This window comes from Salmo salar, chromosome 13 (assembly GCF_965601325.2).
Source record: "Salmo salar chromosome 13, fSalSal1, whole genome shotgun sequence".
Taxonomy (NCBI): domain Eukaryota; kingdom Metazoa; phylum Chordata; class Actinopteri; order Salmoniformes; family Salmonidae; genus Salmo; species Salmo salar.
This window is the reverse complement of record NC_138303.1, coordinates 75,114,297-75,131,064: the sequence shown is the minus strand read 5'-3', so window position 1 is coordinate 75,131,064 and position 16,768 is coordinate 75,114,297. Positions and strand designations below refer to the sequence as shown.

Below are 16,768 nucleotides of genomic sequence, written 5' to 3'. Positions count from 1 at the left end.
CAGCGGTCACATTTTGTGTAGCCTACCACGTCGCTTCAACAGTAGTTTCTACTAGACGTTTCCAATTCACAATTCCAGGGCAACTCTGGCAAATTTCTGCCCTGCTAAACTGACTTGTTGGAAAGGTGGAATCCTATAATGGTGTCACGTAGGTTAGAGCTTCGGGCCAGTGATCGAAACCTTAACATCTGTCGTTCTGCCCCTGAACAAGGCACTGCTCCTAGGCTGTCATTGTAAGTATTTGTTCTTAATTGACTTTATAATTTTTAAAAACTATTCATCACTGAGCTCTTCAGTAAGGCCAATGTTTGTGTATGGAGATTGCATGGCGGTGTGCTCAATTTTAATCACCTGTGAGCAACAAGTGTGGCTGAAACAACCGAATCCACCAATTTGAAGGGGTATCCACATACTTTAGTATACCTGACATTGCATTAACAGAAGGAATCACATACTTTCTGGTAGGGAACAGTTGTAGGGGTCACATTGAAAACAAACTGAAAGCCATGAGTTCGGTTAAAACAGACAGCAGTTGTCAGGAAAATCCTTCAGGCTATGACTGACTGCTTTCAACAGCATAAGACTTGAATGAACAAGTCTGATAACTCCTAATTAAAATATCTGTCACTTAAAATTAACCATAGAAAAATGTGGTAAATATTTTTTAAATTGCAGTTGGTTTTCTATCCTCCAGATCCAACTTTTCAAACAAAGTAGCTGGCAATCAAACTTTATTACACCAGGCACAAGAATCTTAAGACTTTCAGAATTAGCTCAACCCCTAACCACACTTAAAAGTAAACCGGGCCCAACTGAACCACTCCTTACTCAAACGTGTCTAACGACAACGCTGCGATTAATGGTTATGAACATATTTAACACACTGTCTACTACTACAAAAAAAATGGTTTAAGTCTAAACACTTCAGCATTATAATGGCACAAACGATAGACACAAAATAAAAAAGCTCAACATTCATTGCATGATATAATCATAGGGAGATCGCTTGATAACTAGTTCATCGCACTTGACTTTAGTCCAATTTCTTTATCTCCACATGCACATTTGACAGAAGCATTAATTATGAAATTGAGCAGTTGACCATATACTGGGAATCAATCTGTGTTTGGAATTCAGGCATTAAGCATAAGGGGGGGGGGGGGGTTAAGGATTTGTAGCTGGGGGTGTTTAAGAGAAGGCAGCAGGTGTGTGGCCCCTGCGTATTCTGCCAGGTAGCAGAGGGAAGTCCTCAGGTAGGAGAGCGTGCTCTCTACAGGTGGGACAGGTGCTCTGCTCCTTCAGCCACGACTTAATACACTAGAGGGAGAAGGGGAGAGGAAAAGATAAGTGGTAGAAAGTGAGACTGACAGTCAAACCAATCCCAAGTGCAAGAACAGGAATTCCCAGTTCCTGTGTTCTACTAGCCCTAAATAACCACAGGGCCATAGATGAAAGCACTGGGCAAACTCAGTTGCAGACTACTTAAGGGTGTGGGTTGAAGTGGCCTTACATCTCTGTGGAAGCTGTGTCTGCACTCCAGCACACACAGGTCCTCCTGGGTCATGTCATCATGGCAGATGATACAGGGATCCTCCATGTTCAACTGTACAAGACACATACATCAGAATCAAAGAGTCCGTGTAGTACAAAACAGCAAACCCTACAATTTACACACTATATTTAGGCTTCAACGAGTTAGACCTCATCGGCATCTGTACATCCATGTTATCGTCTGACCGAGTCTCGAGCCCTGCTGTGAGCGACTCAGTGTGAAGTGCAAGCTGAACTCACCGCCTTTGACTTGGAGTGCCCTTGGGCACCCACGCTCTTCCAGACATGGGTGGGGGGCCCAGTGGAGTGGACAGAGGCTGGAGAGTCAGAGCGCAAAGGGGTCCCAGCAATGTCACCTCTACCAGCACTGCTCAGCTGCACCTGGACACACACACGTTACAGTTCATATGGAAGCCAACAGTTGTGGGCATATTTTAGCCTAGGAGTGAATGTGAATAAGGACATAATACATTTTCAATTGATGCTTCCATTCAAGATATTTTGAGATCCCTTTAGTTCAAAATCTAGCTAAACAGTGATAAAGAACATCCCTGATAGAGGAGATACAGAACTAGAGCAAGTATGAAGACATTTGCCAACAGGTGTGGTATGGTCCTAGTCCTTGGTGCAGGTTACTTTGGGGCCCTTACTCTGGTGGAGTCCTGGTGGTCCAGGATGAGCTGGGCCACTCTGTTGATGACCTCCTGGTAGGACAGGGAGTTCAAGCAGCCTCTGTTGGCTGTGCGCATCTCCCCAATGAACTTGGACAGCACAGGCCTGAAATGACAAGTCAGTATTGAATGCTCGTACACCCATAATACCCATTTGTGTGCACGCTTATCTGTTACGTTACCTGCTATAGTGAGGGAACATGACGCTGAGGCGATCTACAATTCTATCGTACACATTGGTGGGCTGTGGGGCCGGTGGCCTGGAAGCCTGGTTCTGCTGGGGCGGTCTCATGATAGGACGGTTAGTGGTGGCACTAGCTGGAACTCCAGCCATACCGGAAGGCAGTGCAACACTCTGATCCATGGCTGGAGCAGGAGGGGCTCTAGGCAACCCCGGGTGACCGTAGAGGGGGGCTCTCATGTGCACTGGATGGCAAGGGAGCTGCTGGTGAGCCTGGGGTGGGAACAGCATCAGAGAGTGGGAGCCGGTTAGTAAGACCACTTGACAGGAGATTACAATGGAAATGTTCCGAAACACCTTGACAAACTGACAAGGGGCAGAGGTAAAGCCTGGGGAGATCGTAGAGCTGTGTGTACAGAAAGTGGCTGTGTGTACATATATAGAAAGTGAGTTCTGTTCCTAACTCAGTCTTTCTCAAGCAACATTGACTAGATTGTGGGCCAGGCCACATAAGAGACTCTTCCCTTCCCTGACAGAGCTGCTCTGCCTCTAGCTAGCTACCTGCTCTGACCCCAGGGACCCTCTGATGGGGAAGTGGAGCCCCAGGACCTGTCCTGCCTGCCGTGTGAAGCCTGCACTGTATCTCAAGCCTGGCGCCACTAGGGGAAAGCTCAGGCCTGGGAGGGCTGATGGAGAGGACAGGGTAGGGGAGGCAGAGGGGTCCCAGGTCTTCCTCTGGGACAGAGTAGATCTGGGAGAAGCAAGGGGTCACCACACACAGGCCTCACTCATCTGACAAACAGCTTCAAGGTATAGGCTGAGAATAACCAATGCAGTTTCAAAGAAAGTCGCTAGGTGTTTATGGTCACAATAGCCCTCTTACAATTTTATTAAATAAACCCAAGACATAGGATGCTGAGCTAACATGCGTTTTTTTAATTTCACCTTTATTTAACCAGGTAGGCTAGTTGAGAACAAGTTCTCATTTGCAACTGCGACCTGGCCAAGATAAAGCATAGCAATTCGACACAGTTACACATGGAATAAACAGTCAATACAGTAGAACAAAAGAAAACAAAAAGTCTATATACAGCAAATGAGGTAAGTTAAGGCAATAAGTAGGCCATGGTGGCGAAGTAATTACAATTAAACACTGGAATGGTGAATGTGCAAGTAGAGATACTGGGGCGCAAAGGCGCAAGATAAATACAGTATGGGGACGAGGTAGGTAGATAGATGGGCTGTTTACAGATGGGCTATGTACAGGTGCAGTGATCTGCTCTGACAGCTGGTGCTTAAAGCTATTGAGAGAGATATGAGGCTCCAGCTTCAGAGATTTTTGCAGTTCGTTCCAGTCATTGACAGCAGAAAACTGGAAGGAAAGACGACCAAAGGAGGAATTGGCTTTGGGGGTGACCAGTGCTGGAGCACGTGCTACGAGTGGGTGCTGCTATGGTGACCAGCGAGCTGAGATAAGGCGGGGCTTTACCTATCAGAGACTTGTAGATGACCTGGAGCCAGTGGGTTTGGCGACGAGTATGAAGCAAGCGCCAACCAACGAGAGCGTACAGGTCGCAATGGTGGGTAGTGTATGGGGCTTTGGTGACAAAACAGATGGCACTGTGATAACAAATTGGACGCAGTCTGAGTAGAGTGTTGAAGGCTATTTTATAGATGACATCACCGACGTCGAGGATCAGTAGGATGGTCAGTTTTCGAGTGTATGTTTGGCAGCATGAGTGAAGGATGCTTTGTTGCAATATAGGAAGCCGATTCTAGATTTAATTTTGGATTGGAGATGCTTAATGTGAGTCTGGAAGGAGAGTTCAGTAACCAGACACCCAGGTATTTGTAGTTGTCCACGTATTCTAAGTCAGAGCCGTCAAGAGTAGTGATGCTGGACGGGCGAGCAGGTGTGGGCTGTGATCAATTGAATAGCATGGATTTAGTTTTACTTGTTTAAGAGCAGTTGGAGGCCACAGAAGAAGAGTTGTATGGCATTGAAGCTCGTCTGGAGGTTAATTTGTCAGAATGGACAACAAAATAAAGACATCAGAAAATGTAAACCTTTGCTAAACTTAAAGTCCGGTTGTGCTGCATCTTACCGGTACAGGTGGGGGCCAGGGGGTGCTGGGGACTGCAACTGGGGGTAGAGTGCACAGCCTGGTCCCCCTCTTCACCTGTTCCATCTGATCCTGGTACTGTGCCTGTGGAGAACAACAAAGCTGTCACACAAACGGACCAGCCCTCAAAAGCCTGTGCACCTTACGTCGAATTTCTTATCCAAGGTCTTCTGTAATAGTCACAATGGAAATGGCATCCCAATAGTTGAAACTGTTTGTTAGCATTGTTCTTTTCTACCTCAGTTGAGTGGATTTTCTCCTCTGCTTCTTGAGCACATGCTATCCAAGCATCTGTGGCTGACTGGAAAATTTGGGAAGGTAATCTGAGGAGGATGAAGAAGAGATTGAAACTGGTTCTGGTGACTGCATGCAACCGAATCTACGGGCCCTCAGTCTGCCCTGTGGTTAGCGTTAACACCTACCTGGGTGAGACTTCCTTGAGTTTGGCCAGGATGGCCCTGGCATCAGACAGAGACCTGTAGAGGCAGCGCAGGCCGCGGCTACGCCGGTTCTCCAATATAGACAGCTAGGGAACATGTCAGTCAGTTGGGAAAGAACGTTAGTGTTTCTCATGCCATTTGTAGCGCTCACTACCCACAGTAACAGAATTCTGAGGAACACGCAGGTATCTCAACATACACATTCAACCCACATACCTCTGCTCCCTGAGACCTTCTAGTTGCCTTGGCACACAGGTCTCTGCACCGCTTGATCTCATCCTCCAGGCTCATCTTCTCAGCAGCTGACTGGTTACTATGGGAAAGAATCACTGCACATTTAACACAGCAGCAGCACAATGCTCAGAAGAGTTAGTGGCATGTTAACCTAAATGTCACTCATTAGGACGCATGTGAAAACACTGCAGGTGTTGTGTGTTTAGAAACATGTCATAACATGCCTCAGCTCCAGGAAATTATTCAGCTGGGTCTCATACTCCTTGTTCTTCTTGTGGATGTTCTTAGAAATGCTGTGGAAGATGAAAACATTTAAAATTTGAATCAAAGTTTATTCGTCACTCACACCTATATAGACAACCAAATCTGCATTTATCAATGACTCCAATGCCGATCATGTTGAAGGTCCCTTTGACGTTCACCCATGGTGCCCATTTGGATATACACAGGGCTAGACAGCCTCGGCCGTACCTCTCCTGTGACTCCGCCAACTCCTTTATCTCAATCTTTAAGGCCTTCAGTGTTTCCTGATTCTCTTTCTTCTCCTGTTGGTCCTTCTTCACCTCCTCCTCCAGCTTCTGCTGGAACAGGCCCAGCTCTTTATGGATGATCTGGAACACAACACTATCAGTCACTGGGCAAAACATCATGGAACACTTCCACCCACACTAAAACGGCAGTTTCAACTCCTCTTCCAGACAAAAGTAGGGTGAAGTGTTGCCCATAGACAATGATCTTGGGTCAGTTTTGCATTACCCCACTAATGGTTAACCTGTTGGGGCTAGGGGGCAGTATTTGCACGGCTGGATAAAAAAAAAACGTACCCGATTTAAACTGGTTACTACTCTTGCCCAGAAATGAGAATATGAATATAATTAGTAGATTTGGATAGAAAAAACTAAAGTTTCTAAAAAACTGTTTGAATGGTGTCTGTGTATAACAGAACTCATATGGCAGGCCAAAACCTGAAAAGATTCCATACAGGAAGTGCCCCGTCTGACAATTTGTTCTCCTTCTGTGGCATCTATCGAAAACACAGCAATCACGAGAATTCTCCATTTTTTTCTTTCAGCCTTTGAATGAATACGTCGCCCGGTTGGAATATTATCGCCATTTTACGAGAAAAATAGCATAAAAATTGATTTTAACCAGCGTTTGACATGCTTTGAAGTACGGTAATGGAATATTTTGAATTTTTTTGTCACAAAATGCGCTCGCGCGTCACCCTTCGGATACTGACCTGAACGCACGAACAAAACGGAGGTATTTGAATACAACTATGGATTATTTGGAACCAAAACATTTGTTGTTGAAGTAGAAGTCCTGGGAGTGCATTCTGACGAAGAACAGCAAAGGTAATCCAATTTTTCTTATAGTAAATCTGAGTTTGCTGAGGGCCAAACTTGGTGGGTGTCAAATTAGCTAGCCATGATGGCCGGGCTATGTACGCAGTATATTGCAAAATGTGCTTTCGCCGAAAAGCCATTTTAAAATCTGACACCGCGATTGCATAAAGGAGTTCTGTATCTATAATTCTTAAAATAATTACGTATTTTGTGAATGTTATTCATGAGTAATTTAGTAAATTCACCGGAAGTTTGCGGTGGGTATGCTAGTTCTGAACATCACATGCTAATGTAAAAAGCTGTTTTTGATATAAATATGAACTTGATTGAACAAAACATGCATGTATTGTATAACATAATGTCCTAGGAGTGTCATCTGATGAAGATCAAAGGTTAGTGCTGCATTTAGCTGTGGTTTTGGTTTGTGACATATATGCTTGCTTTGAAAATGGCTGTGTGATTATTTTTGCCAGGGTACTCTGACATAATCTAATGTTTTGCTTTCGCTGTAAAGCCTTTTTGAAATCGGACATTGTGGTTAGGTTAACGAGAGTCTTGTCTTTAAAATGGTGTAAAATAGTCATATGTTTGAGAAATTGAAGTTATAGCATTTGAGGTATTTGTATTTCGCGCCACGCGATTCCACTGGCTGTTGACTAGGACGTCCCACCTTGCCCAGGGAGGTTAAGGTTAGGATTGGGGAAGGGGAAGCTGATCATAGATCTCTACCTAGGGAAACTTCACCCTGAGCCTTCCACACCAGTATGGGAGTACTCCTTTCTACCTGTATTGAATGGTTGATTTCCTCTTGCTCTCCTTCTAGGGCAGATATCTCAGTTTGGCGTCTTTGCTTCACAGCGCCATAATCCTGCTTCATTTGTTGGATCTGCTGCTCAAACTCAGCATTGCTCTTCTCTTTCTTGTTCATGTCTCCCTGGAGCATGGAAACAGGAATGATATGAGAGGTCAATATATGATAGAGCACAATAATGTGTTAAGTACAAAGGCTTATTAGGTATTCAAAACTCACATTATTCCCTTCAAAAGGCTCATAAGGCTCCGTGTTAACAGCCACTTCACTCATTGTGTCACAAATTACTACCTATGGGAAGAAAAAAAAAAACGAAACATTACACTGGGCCTTGTGATCGGTGATCTTAGAAACTTTCAAATGGAGTGAGGACTATCCCACCTGTACTTCCACTGCAGTCTTTCCAGGTGCCTTGGTACTGCGAACAGGAGCATAAACAGTCTCACACAATCCCCGTTCATCCACACCGCCAATATAAAGCTCACAATCCTCAAGGTTATGCGGCTCATGGTTATTATATGACTTGTCCTCCGCTCTCAGAGTTTCAATGGCACGTGCTATTTCGTTGGCAGGCGGGGCAGGTGGAGAGCCAAAAACAGGTAAAACATATGGGCTGGGGAGATTAGCGATCACCTGAAGATAGCCACTGAATTCAACTGGGTTAGGCCGAACATTAATGAGAGAAAAAGGCTCTTCATCATAATCCCTAGGTCCAGAGTCATGAGAGTTTGGGAGGAACTCCATAGCAGAAGGGTTTAGAGAGAGTCCATTGGGGATATCCCCTATGAAGTCTAGATTGTCCATTCTGTGAGTGTTGGCATCCTGCAGTGACACAGCATGCTTCATGAGGCCCAGGAGGTTGTCGGTCATGACGAAGCGCAGCGACTCGAGGAGGAAGTGCTCAAGGCCACCTGCCTCGTGGATCTTCTGCTGGGCAACAGGAGGGAAGTTGTTCAGCTCACCCACCAACAAGGGGTCCTGGGCCCCTAAGGGACCGTACTCTTCCAGGATCTGGGCAAAGTAGCTGGGAGGAAAAGCAGACTTACAGGTTAGAGCCAGAGGCCATACACAAGGATCAGCATGACATCTGAATACACAACCAATACTTCAGGTCATTGCTTGGACTTGTGCATCCTCATGAGTCATTGATACAAGTTATAACACACATTTTCTGCAGACTAAGACACTGTTGTCCAATACCCAAAGGAGAAATAGCTGAGGCACTTACTCGTACAAACTCTCTTTAGTTGGGTCAGGGTTGTTGTCCAATATTCTATTGTAGTGGCTACTGTGACTGCCAATGTTGTACTGTCCCTCAAACTCTGCCACCTGATTTCGAAGATGATTGGGAATGCTGAATGGGTCAGTGGAGTCAAGGAACATTCTGCAGAGAAATTATGAGCTGGTGAGAACAAGCTGGGGGTTGTCAACGGGCAGACTTGAAGACGGTGTTCTACAGAATAAGTAACTTACAAAGAGTCATGTAAAAAATCCTCGTCGTCCTCCTCTCTTGAGGTACCACCTCTCATTCCCGACAGGACAATAACTGACTATGTAACAGAAAAATGATATTGATGTCCAGAAAACACACAATAGCCTACATTTCTCTAGGTTTAAGGCTAGAGTTACACAAAGCAACTTTCACATCACTTGCAACTGCAACTAAAATTGCATCTCAAAATAACTTTGCTGTTACATGAAGCAACTCAAAAACAATTAAAATTGCATCCAACAGCCAATCAAATTCAAGCTGCTTGTTTGAGAACTCTAAACGCAACCCATGTGATATGCTGCATTACATCATGGTTTCACAAATTTGTTGTTTATCCAACTGTTTGGTTATTCTAACAACAAGGATATAGAGGAAACACAGCCTGTAAAACCAACATCTAACTAAGCTAGCAAGCAAAGTTTATGGTGGACAATCTGTTTAGGAAGAGGTTTGGGTTCACTTCAAAACCATGTACAATAATTTGTATACATCTCCTGTTGTGCCCATTTCTGTTCTGTCAACCCTGATCACGTTTTTTTCTACACAGCACTGAAAGCGGTGTTAATGTGACAACTGGGTCGGAATACCAAACCTTCAAATGGTTCATGTGACAAGTTTGTTTTGATTGGCTGTTGCAAGCAACTAGTTGCAAAATTTTGAAACGTTACATCTAGATGCAGCCAAGTTGCAGGAGTGTGATTTTCGAAGCAACTCCGTTGCAAGCAACTAAAATAGCGTGGAAGTTGCATAGTGTAACAGCCTAAGTCCTAATGCTCACCCCCTTTGGCTCCTTCTGCTTTTTTTTGCGGTTTCTGTTCCTAGTCTTTATAGGGGAATTCTGAAATTGAGGGTTTTGATTATTAGTATATTATGCCTTATGTCAAATGCAACACTAAAAGACAAAGTTTGCTTTAAAAAAAAATTGATTTCCAACAATCAACACTTACAATTTCATTTTCAATCCCTGTCTTTTTAATCACTAAACAATGACCGTCTGAAAGAGGAGGAAACAGTTAACACGGCTGGAAACAGGAACAAAAACGTCAGCAAATGAAATGTTTGCTTCAAGTGGACCTTTCCCCTGGTAAGGAAGGTGTGCGGGTCCAAACGCTTACCCATTATTTCAAAATAATCATCCAGCACAGTGTGGCAAGTGGCGTACTGGTCTCTGTGCTCCTCCAGAGTCCAGATAAACAGCCTCATTTCCTGGGAAGGGGCCTGCTTCAGGTACTCCGTTAGAGTCAGGCCTAGGCGGCTAAAAAACTCAGGCATGGTCCCAAACTTCTCTATGAGCATGTCCTGCAGGGGGGCAAAATTGAGCAAAGGAGCGAGGTCGAGCTGCTCCAGGTGGTCTGCATAGCGGTCAATGAACAGTGCAGCTGAATTCAGACCTGGGGAGGAAAGAGAAAATGATCCAAGCTGGCACATAAAGCATAGAGTCATTCCCAATTGTGTTGCTGCTGAGTACCTGAAGAGAACCAGTAATCTAGTGGTGAGAGGGTACACAGGTATGCAGCTGGGAGGTTAGCATTGCCCTTCAATACATACGTTGAAAATGCAAATGTGTGCTGACCTGCGCAGTTCAGTTGGTGGGCCCAGTCGTGCAGCTTGGGGCTGGTGTCCAGGCAGCAGCTTAGGCCATGGATAAAGACACGGGCCCACACCCGGTTCTTCCTTTCCAGGAGGAGCTCTACAACATCCCCCAGGGACTCCACCTTTCTCTCAGTGTACGAAGTGCCCGGCTTGTTCCCCTTGATCTGGTCCAGGTCCATCCATGGCTTAAGGTTCTCCATCAGGACAGAGATGTTGTGGCTCTCGGCCCTGAATAGGTCTTTACGCTCACTGATCTGAAGCAGAACACGGTCCCTGTAAGCTAGCCAGGTGGGGGATGAAGCTGGAGAAGGGTGTTCAACAGTTAGAAACGGAGGATAATGTGACTAAGAGAAGCTGTGGCGTGGTCAGAAGAACATTTGGAAAGTAACAGTGATGTGAATTGCATCATGTATTTACACTGAACAAAAATATAAAACGAAACTGACGAGTTAATATAAAGGAAAATCAGTGAATCCAAATAAATTCATTAGGCCCTAGTCTATAGATTTCACATGACTGGTAGGGCCACAGCCATGGGTTGGTCTGGGAGGGCATAGGCACACCTACTTAGGAGCAAGGCCCAGGAAATCAGAATTAGTTTTTGGCACACAAAAAGGGTGGCTGGTCTCAGACTATCCCACAGGGGAAGAAGCCAGATGTGGATGTCCTGAGCTGGCATGGTTGAGCTGGCATGGTCTGTGGTTGTGAGGCTGGTTGGACATACTGCCAAATTCTCCTAAATGGACATTGCTTTTATAGGTGGCTTATGGTAGAGAAATGAAAATTAAATTCTATGGCAACAGCTCAGGTGGACATTCCTGCAGTCAGCATGCCAATTGCACACTGCCTCAACTTGACATCTGTGGCATTGTGTTGTATGACAAACCTCCATTTAAGAGTGGCCTTTTGTCCCCAGCACAAGGTGTACCTGTGTAATGATCATGCTGTTCAATCAACTTCTTGATATGCCACACGAATAGATTATCTTGGCAAAATAAATATTCACCAACAGGGATGTTAGACATTTGTGCACATTTGAGAGAAATAATATTTTCGGTATGGAACATTTCTGGGATCTTTTACTTCAGCCCTTGAAACTTCACCTGTTGCGTTTATATTTGTTCAGTGTAGTCACATCTTTACATTCTTTAAGGGTGAGATCATTGAAACAGGTTCCTTTAGAAAGGAAAATGTTGAACGTACATCCGGTGGAATATAATACATGTAAGATGTCTGTACCCTTCTGTTCTATGACAATGGTTTCCCCGTTCTCCAAAGGTATTTGATCATTCTTGGCTTGCGTAGACAGAGAAGCATCTTGCCTATGTTGCTTCCGCCTAAGTTTACGATCCTCTTTGGATTTCAACTTCTTGAGACTGGCAAGCAAAATAACAAAACATTGAAAACATACAGAAACAATTGTGATTGTGTAATAGTACTGCCTTGGTTAAAGATGTGCTTGACATACAAATTGTGTTGTGTATTCAGTGGGCAGTCAAAATTAGTTGGGTATGGACATTAAGAGAAACTTAATCTCACCTTGTACATTTCTGATTTACTCTCAATGTTGCTTTACCCATAGGTTTGTCAATAGCTGCTTCAAACTAAAGACAGAATAACACATTCATTAGCGTGTTCTCCAAATTTGCAATGACTTAATAACGCAACAACTTGAGAAATTCCTTACCTCACATTTGACAAGCCCTGTTGAACCATAGATTTTAATATGACAGATTCTACCCCCACAGTCTGGAGTAAAACACATTCCCTGCAGGAAATCCTGTGGGTAAAAACAGGCATGAGTATACCAGAGGAAAGAGTAACAAAATAAAATGGGTGTGCACTTGACCGTTGTAAATAGATGTTACCTTTTCATTCTTATCAGAGAATGCTGTTGCTTTCAACTTCTTCCAACAGTTGATATGGTACTCCACTTCGCAGCTTTGGCAGCAAACCAGCCGAATGAAACCCTATGAGTAAAGACAGCAGTTTGAGTGCTTAGTGAACATGTTAGGTCTGACTTTCATGGAGGAAATTTAGGTTGAACACATTTGCCTTTAACCTTAAAATCTGGATCTGTGAAGTAGATTTCTATTTTGGAATGTCCGTGGCAATTCTGATGCCGACAAATGGCATCTGGTTTAGGTGGAAATTTGCACATCTCTATGGATTCCTCTAGCAGCTCCTGGTTTGGGTTTAAAATAAAACAAAATCTAAATTACAGCAAGCAATGACATTTCCTGTCTCATTTAAACAGTTGAGTTGACCCAAACCCAAGTGAGATTGATGAAAACATACCTTGAAATAGTCCAGCTTACTTTCCTCAACAATAACTTTAGTAGTGGGCCAGGTCAGTTTACCAGGCGTTATCTTTTTCTTAACCATTTGCATAGAATCAGAAAACTGTTCCAGAGCAAGTGGAAATCTACAAGGGTGGAGAAAAAACATCAGTTTACCCAGTGATGTGCAGCTAATTTCAGCATGATCTATAAGTATTATTCCATTTGTATCTACCGGTTCTCCTTCTGATATGCCTTTCCAATGCCATAAAAAACCAGACACTGAAACTTCCTCTCTTCAAAATGTTTGATCTTTTCAAAGTCTTTTTGAGCTTCAGCAAGTTCCTAAATAGGAAAAAACCCATTAGTACAAAGCCTGGATGGAGGGCAAATGTGATTTGCAGATCATATCAAAAACAGTAATGTTAGCCTCCCTTTGTAGCTTCTTGTTTCTTACCTCTGGTTGACCAATCTCTATCAGAGCTGAGGCATGGCCATAAATCAGTACAACTTGGTCAAGAGCACAGAGGCCAAGTTCCTGGGGAGAAAAAAAAAATTAAAGGGGCCTTCCTCAAACTGTTGCAAACACAGAATCGTCTAGAATGTCAGTGTGCTATAGCGTTAACACTTCCCTTCATTGAAACTAAGGGGCCTTAGCCCGAACCATGGGGGAAAAAAACAACCCCAGACCATTATTCCTCCACCAAACTTAATGGTATTATGCATTGGTGCAGGTACGGGTCTCCTGGCATCCGCCAAACCCAGATTTGTCCATCGGACTGCCAGATGGTGAAGCGTAATTCATCACGACAAAGTCCAATGGTGGCGAGCTTTATACCACTCCAATCGAGGACAGACGATTTTTTACACGCTACACACTTCAGCAGTCCCGTTCTGTGAGCTTGTGTGGCCTACCACTACGCAGCTGAGCCGTTGATGATTCTAGACATGTCCACTTCACAATACCAGCACTTGCAATTGACCGGGCAAACATGCTAGCTAGTTAAAATGCGTTGGTTAGCCGTCTAAATTGTCAAGACTTGGTTGTGGGGAAAGATAAAAATCTGCTTTGTACTTTTGAGAACTCACCATGGCTTCACCTCCACATCTGAACAAGGTCAAGCAATGTTCTCTAAAACAAAGCCCAGTGATGTATTCATTCTGCTGGTTACATTGAAAAAGTGTCTTAAAAGAAGCAAAAGGACAAAAGAAACTCTTGTTTCGCTACGTTTGCTTCTTATACAGTTTGTAACGAATACACCCGTTTCCGGTTATGCAGCACCCTTCCTAATGCACACCCCATATACAGTGCATTCGGAAAGTATTCAGACCCCTTCCCCTTTGTTGCGTTAGCCTTCTTCTAAAAAGGATCTAATAAAAATCTCAATCTACACACATTACTCCACAATGACAAAGCAAAAACCGGTTTACAAATGTGTAAAAATAAATAAAACCTTAAATATATATTACATTTAAGTATTCCGATCCTTTGCTATGAGACTCAATTGAGTGGATGTGCATCCTGTTTACATTGATCATCTTTGAGACGTTTCTACAACTTGGGAGTCCACCCGTGGTTAATTCAACTGATTAAACATTTGGAAAGGCAAACACCCACCTGTATCTTAAAAAAATAAAATTAAAATAAAAAAAATTGACAGTGCTTGTCAAGCAAAATCCAAGCCATGAGGTCGAAGGAATTGGCAGTAGAGCTCCGAGACAAGATTGTGTCAAGGCACAGATCTGGGGAAGGGTACCAAAACATTTCTGCAGCATTGAAAGTCCAAGAACACAGCGGCCACCATTCTTAAATGGAAGAAATTTGGAAACACCAAAGACTCTTCCTAGAGCTGATCGCCCTGCCAAAAAAACTGAGCAATCGGGGGAGAAGGGCCTTGGTCAGGGAGGTGACCAAGAAATCAACAGTGACTGAGAGCTCCAGAGTTCCTCTGTGGAGAGAGAACCTTCCAGAAGGACAACCATCTTTGCAGCACTCCACCAAATCAGGCCTTTATGGTGGAGTGGCCAGACAGATATGCCCGTCTTCAGTAAAAGACACATGACAGCCCGCTTGGAGTTTGCCAAAAAGTACCTAAAGACTGACCATTAGAAACAAAACTCTGGTCTGATGAAGCCAAGATTGAACTCTGTGGCCTGAATGCCAAGCATCACATCTGAAGGTAACATGGCACCATCCCTACGGTGAAGCATGGTGGTGGCAGCATCATGATGTGGGGATGTTTTTCAGTGGCAAGGACTGGGAGACTAGTCAGGATCAAGGGAAAGATGAATGGAGCAAAATACAGAGATCCTTCATGAACTTTCTCCAGAGCACTCAGGACCTCAGACTGGGGCGAAGGTTGACCTTCCAACAGGACAACAACCCTAAGCACACAGCCAAGAAAACAGAGGAGTGGCATTGGGACAAGTCTCTGAATGTCCTTGAGTGGCCCAGCCAAAGCCCGCACTTGAACCCAATCAAACATCTCTGGAGAGACCTGAAAATAGCTGTGCAGCGACACTCCCCATCCAACTTGAATATCTGCAGAGAACCTCCCCAAATACAGGTGTGCCAAGCTTGTAGTGTCTCACCCAGGAAGACTTAGACTGTAATCGCAGCAAAAGGTGCTTAAACAAAGTACTAAGTTCCAAACTGCCTCTGGAAGCAACATCAGCACAAGAATGGTTTGCCTGGAAAATTCATGGGTTTCCATGGCCGAGCAGCCGCACACAAGCCTAAGATCACCACGTGCAATGCCAAGTGTTGGCTGGAGTGATGTAAAGCTCGCCAGCATTGGACACTGGAGCAGTGGAAACGTGTTCTCTGGAGTGAATTACCACACGTCACCATTGGCAGTCTGACGGACAAATCTGGGTTTGGTGGATGCCAATGGTCTGGGGCTGTTTTTCATGGTTCGGGCTAGTCCCCTTAATTCCAGTGAAGTGAAATCTTAATGCTACAGCATACAATGACATTCTAGATGTGACAACAGTTTGGGGAAGGCCCTTTCCTGCTTCAGCATGACAATGCCCCTGTGCACAAAGCAAGGTCCATACAGAAATGGTTTGTCTAGATCGGTGTGGAAGAACTTGACTGGCCTGCACAGAGCCCTGACCTCAACCCCATTGGGATGAATTGGAACACCGACTGAGAGCCAGGCCCACTCGCCCAACATCAGTGCCCGACCTCACTAAATGCTTGTGGCTGAATGATAGAAAGCCCCAGGAGCATGGAATGAGCTGTTAAACAAGCAGGTGTCCACATACACTACATAACCAAAAGCATCTTCTGTACGCTGCACATCACCTGGTGTGCACTCAGTTTGATTGAACATTTACTATGTTGTGTAACAGTTTGTACTGAACGACATTTCCAAAAAAAACTTTTAGGATAGGGGGCAGCATTCGAATTTTGGATGAGAAGCGTTCCCAAAGTAAACTGCCTGCTACTCAGGCCCAGAAGCTAGGATATGCATAATTGGTAGATTTGGATAGAAAACTAAAGTTTCTAAAAAAAAAATAACTGTTCAAATTATGTCTGAGTATAACAGAACTTATTTGGCAGGTGACACCAAGGACAAACCATCCAGGATTATTTTTTATTTTTTTTTGAGGTGACAGTGTTTACAATGGGTTTTCTATGTGGATCTAAGGCACTTGCTTGCAGTTCCTATCGCTTCCACTGGATGTCAAAAGTCTAGAAATTGGTTGATGTTTGTCTTTTGAGTAATGAAGAAGTATGGCTGTTCAGAACGAGGGTCGAGTCTAGTGTACTGTTGTGGTTGGGGCACGCGACCTGAAAGCTCACTCCACTTTGCTTTTGTCCTGTATCAAACAGTTTATCCCGTCTTAAATTTTAACAATTATTTACGTTAAAAAAAATACCTCAAGTTGTAATAGGAAAGTTGTTTGAAATGTTTGGATCAAGATTACAGGTAACTTATTACAGATTTTGTAGTCATGTTGCGCGAGTTGGAACCGGTGTTTTTCTGAATAAAACACGCCAAATAAATGGACATTTGAGATATAACGACGGAATTTATTGAA

At 44.0% G+C, this 16,768-nt stretch overlaps 1 protein-coding gene across 3 annotated transcripts in view; it reads right to left on the bottom strand.

Moving 5' to 3' along the window:
* Window positions 1–714: 714 nt before the first annotated feature.
* Window positions 715–16,768, bottom strand: part of ttc3 (tetratricopeptide repeat domain 3) — a 47,848-nt gene continuing 31,794 nt past the window's right edge. For all 3 annotated transcript variants that reach the window (XM_014137269.3, XM_014137270.3, XM_014137271.3), the window contains exons 19-46: window positions 13,179–13,259; window positions 12,957–13,066; window positions 12,741–12,867; window positions 12,505–12,627; window positions 12,311–12,412; window positions 12,130–12,222; window positions 11,982–12,046; window positions 11,682–11,818; window positions 10,423–10,743; window positions 9,965–10,240; window positions 9,797–9,843; window positions 9,628–9,687; window positions 8,831–8,907; window positions 8,586–8,741; window positions 7,739–8,381; window positions 7,577–7,648; window positions 7,331–7,480; window positions 5,672–5,811; window positions 5,425–5,493; window positions 5,183–5,279; window positions 4,949–5,052; window positions 4,765–4,849; window positions 4,509–4,610; window positions 2,405–2,676; window positions 2,202–2,328; window positions 1,792–1,932; window positions 1,511–1,603; window positions 715–1,317 (exon numbers count right to left, since the gene is read on the bottom strand). In XM_014137269.3, coding sequence (XP_013992744.1) covers window positions 1,189–1,317; window positions 1,511–1,603; window positions 1,792–1,932; window positions 2,202–2,328; window positions 2,405–2,676; window positions 4,509–4,610; window positions 4,765–4,849; window positions 4,949–5,052; window positions 5,183–5,279; window positions 5,425–5,493; window positions 5,672–5,811; window positions 7,331–7,480; window positions 7,577–7,648; window positions 7,739–8,381; window positions 8,586–8,741; window positions 8,831–8,907; window positions 9,628–9,687; window positions 9,797–9,843; window positions 9,965–10,240; window positions 10,423–10,743; window positions 11,682–11,818; window positions 11,982–12,046; window positions 12,130–12,222; window positions 12,311–12,412; window positions 12,505–12,627; window positions 12,741–12,867; window positions 12,957–13,066; window positions 13,179–13,259 — 3,999 coding nt within the window. In that variant the 3' untranslated portion in view covers window positions 715–1,188. The remainder of the gene's footprint in view (window positions 1,318–1,510; window positions 1,604–1,791; window positions 1,933–2,201; window positions 2,329–2,404; window positions 2,677–4,508; window positions 4,611–4,764; window positions 4,850–4,948; window positions 5,053–5,182; window positions 5,280–5,424; window positions 5,494–5,671; window positions 5,812–7,330; window positions 7,481–7,576; window positions 7,649–7,738; window positions 8,382–8,585; window positions 8,742–8,830; window positions 8,908–9,627; window positions 9,688–9,796; window positions 9,844–9,964; window positions 10,241–10,422; window positions 10,744–11,681; window positions 11,819–11,981; window positions 12,047–12,129; window positions 12,223–12,310; window positions 12,413–12,504; window positions 12,628–12,740; window positions 12,868–12,956; window positions 13,067–13,178; window positions 13,260–16,768) is intronic.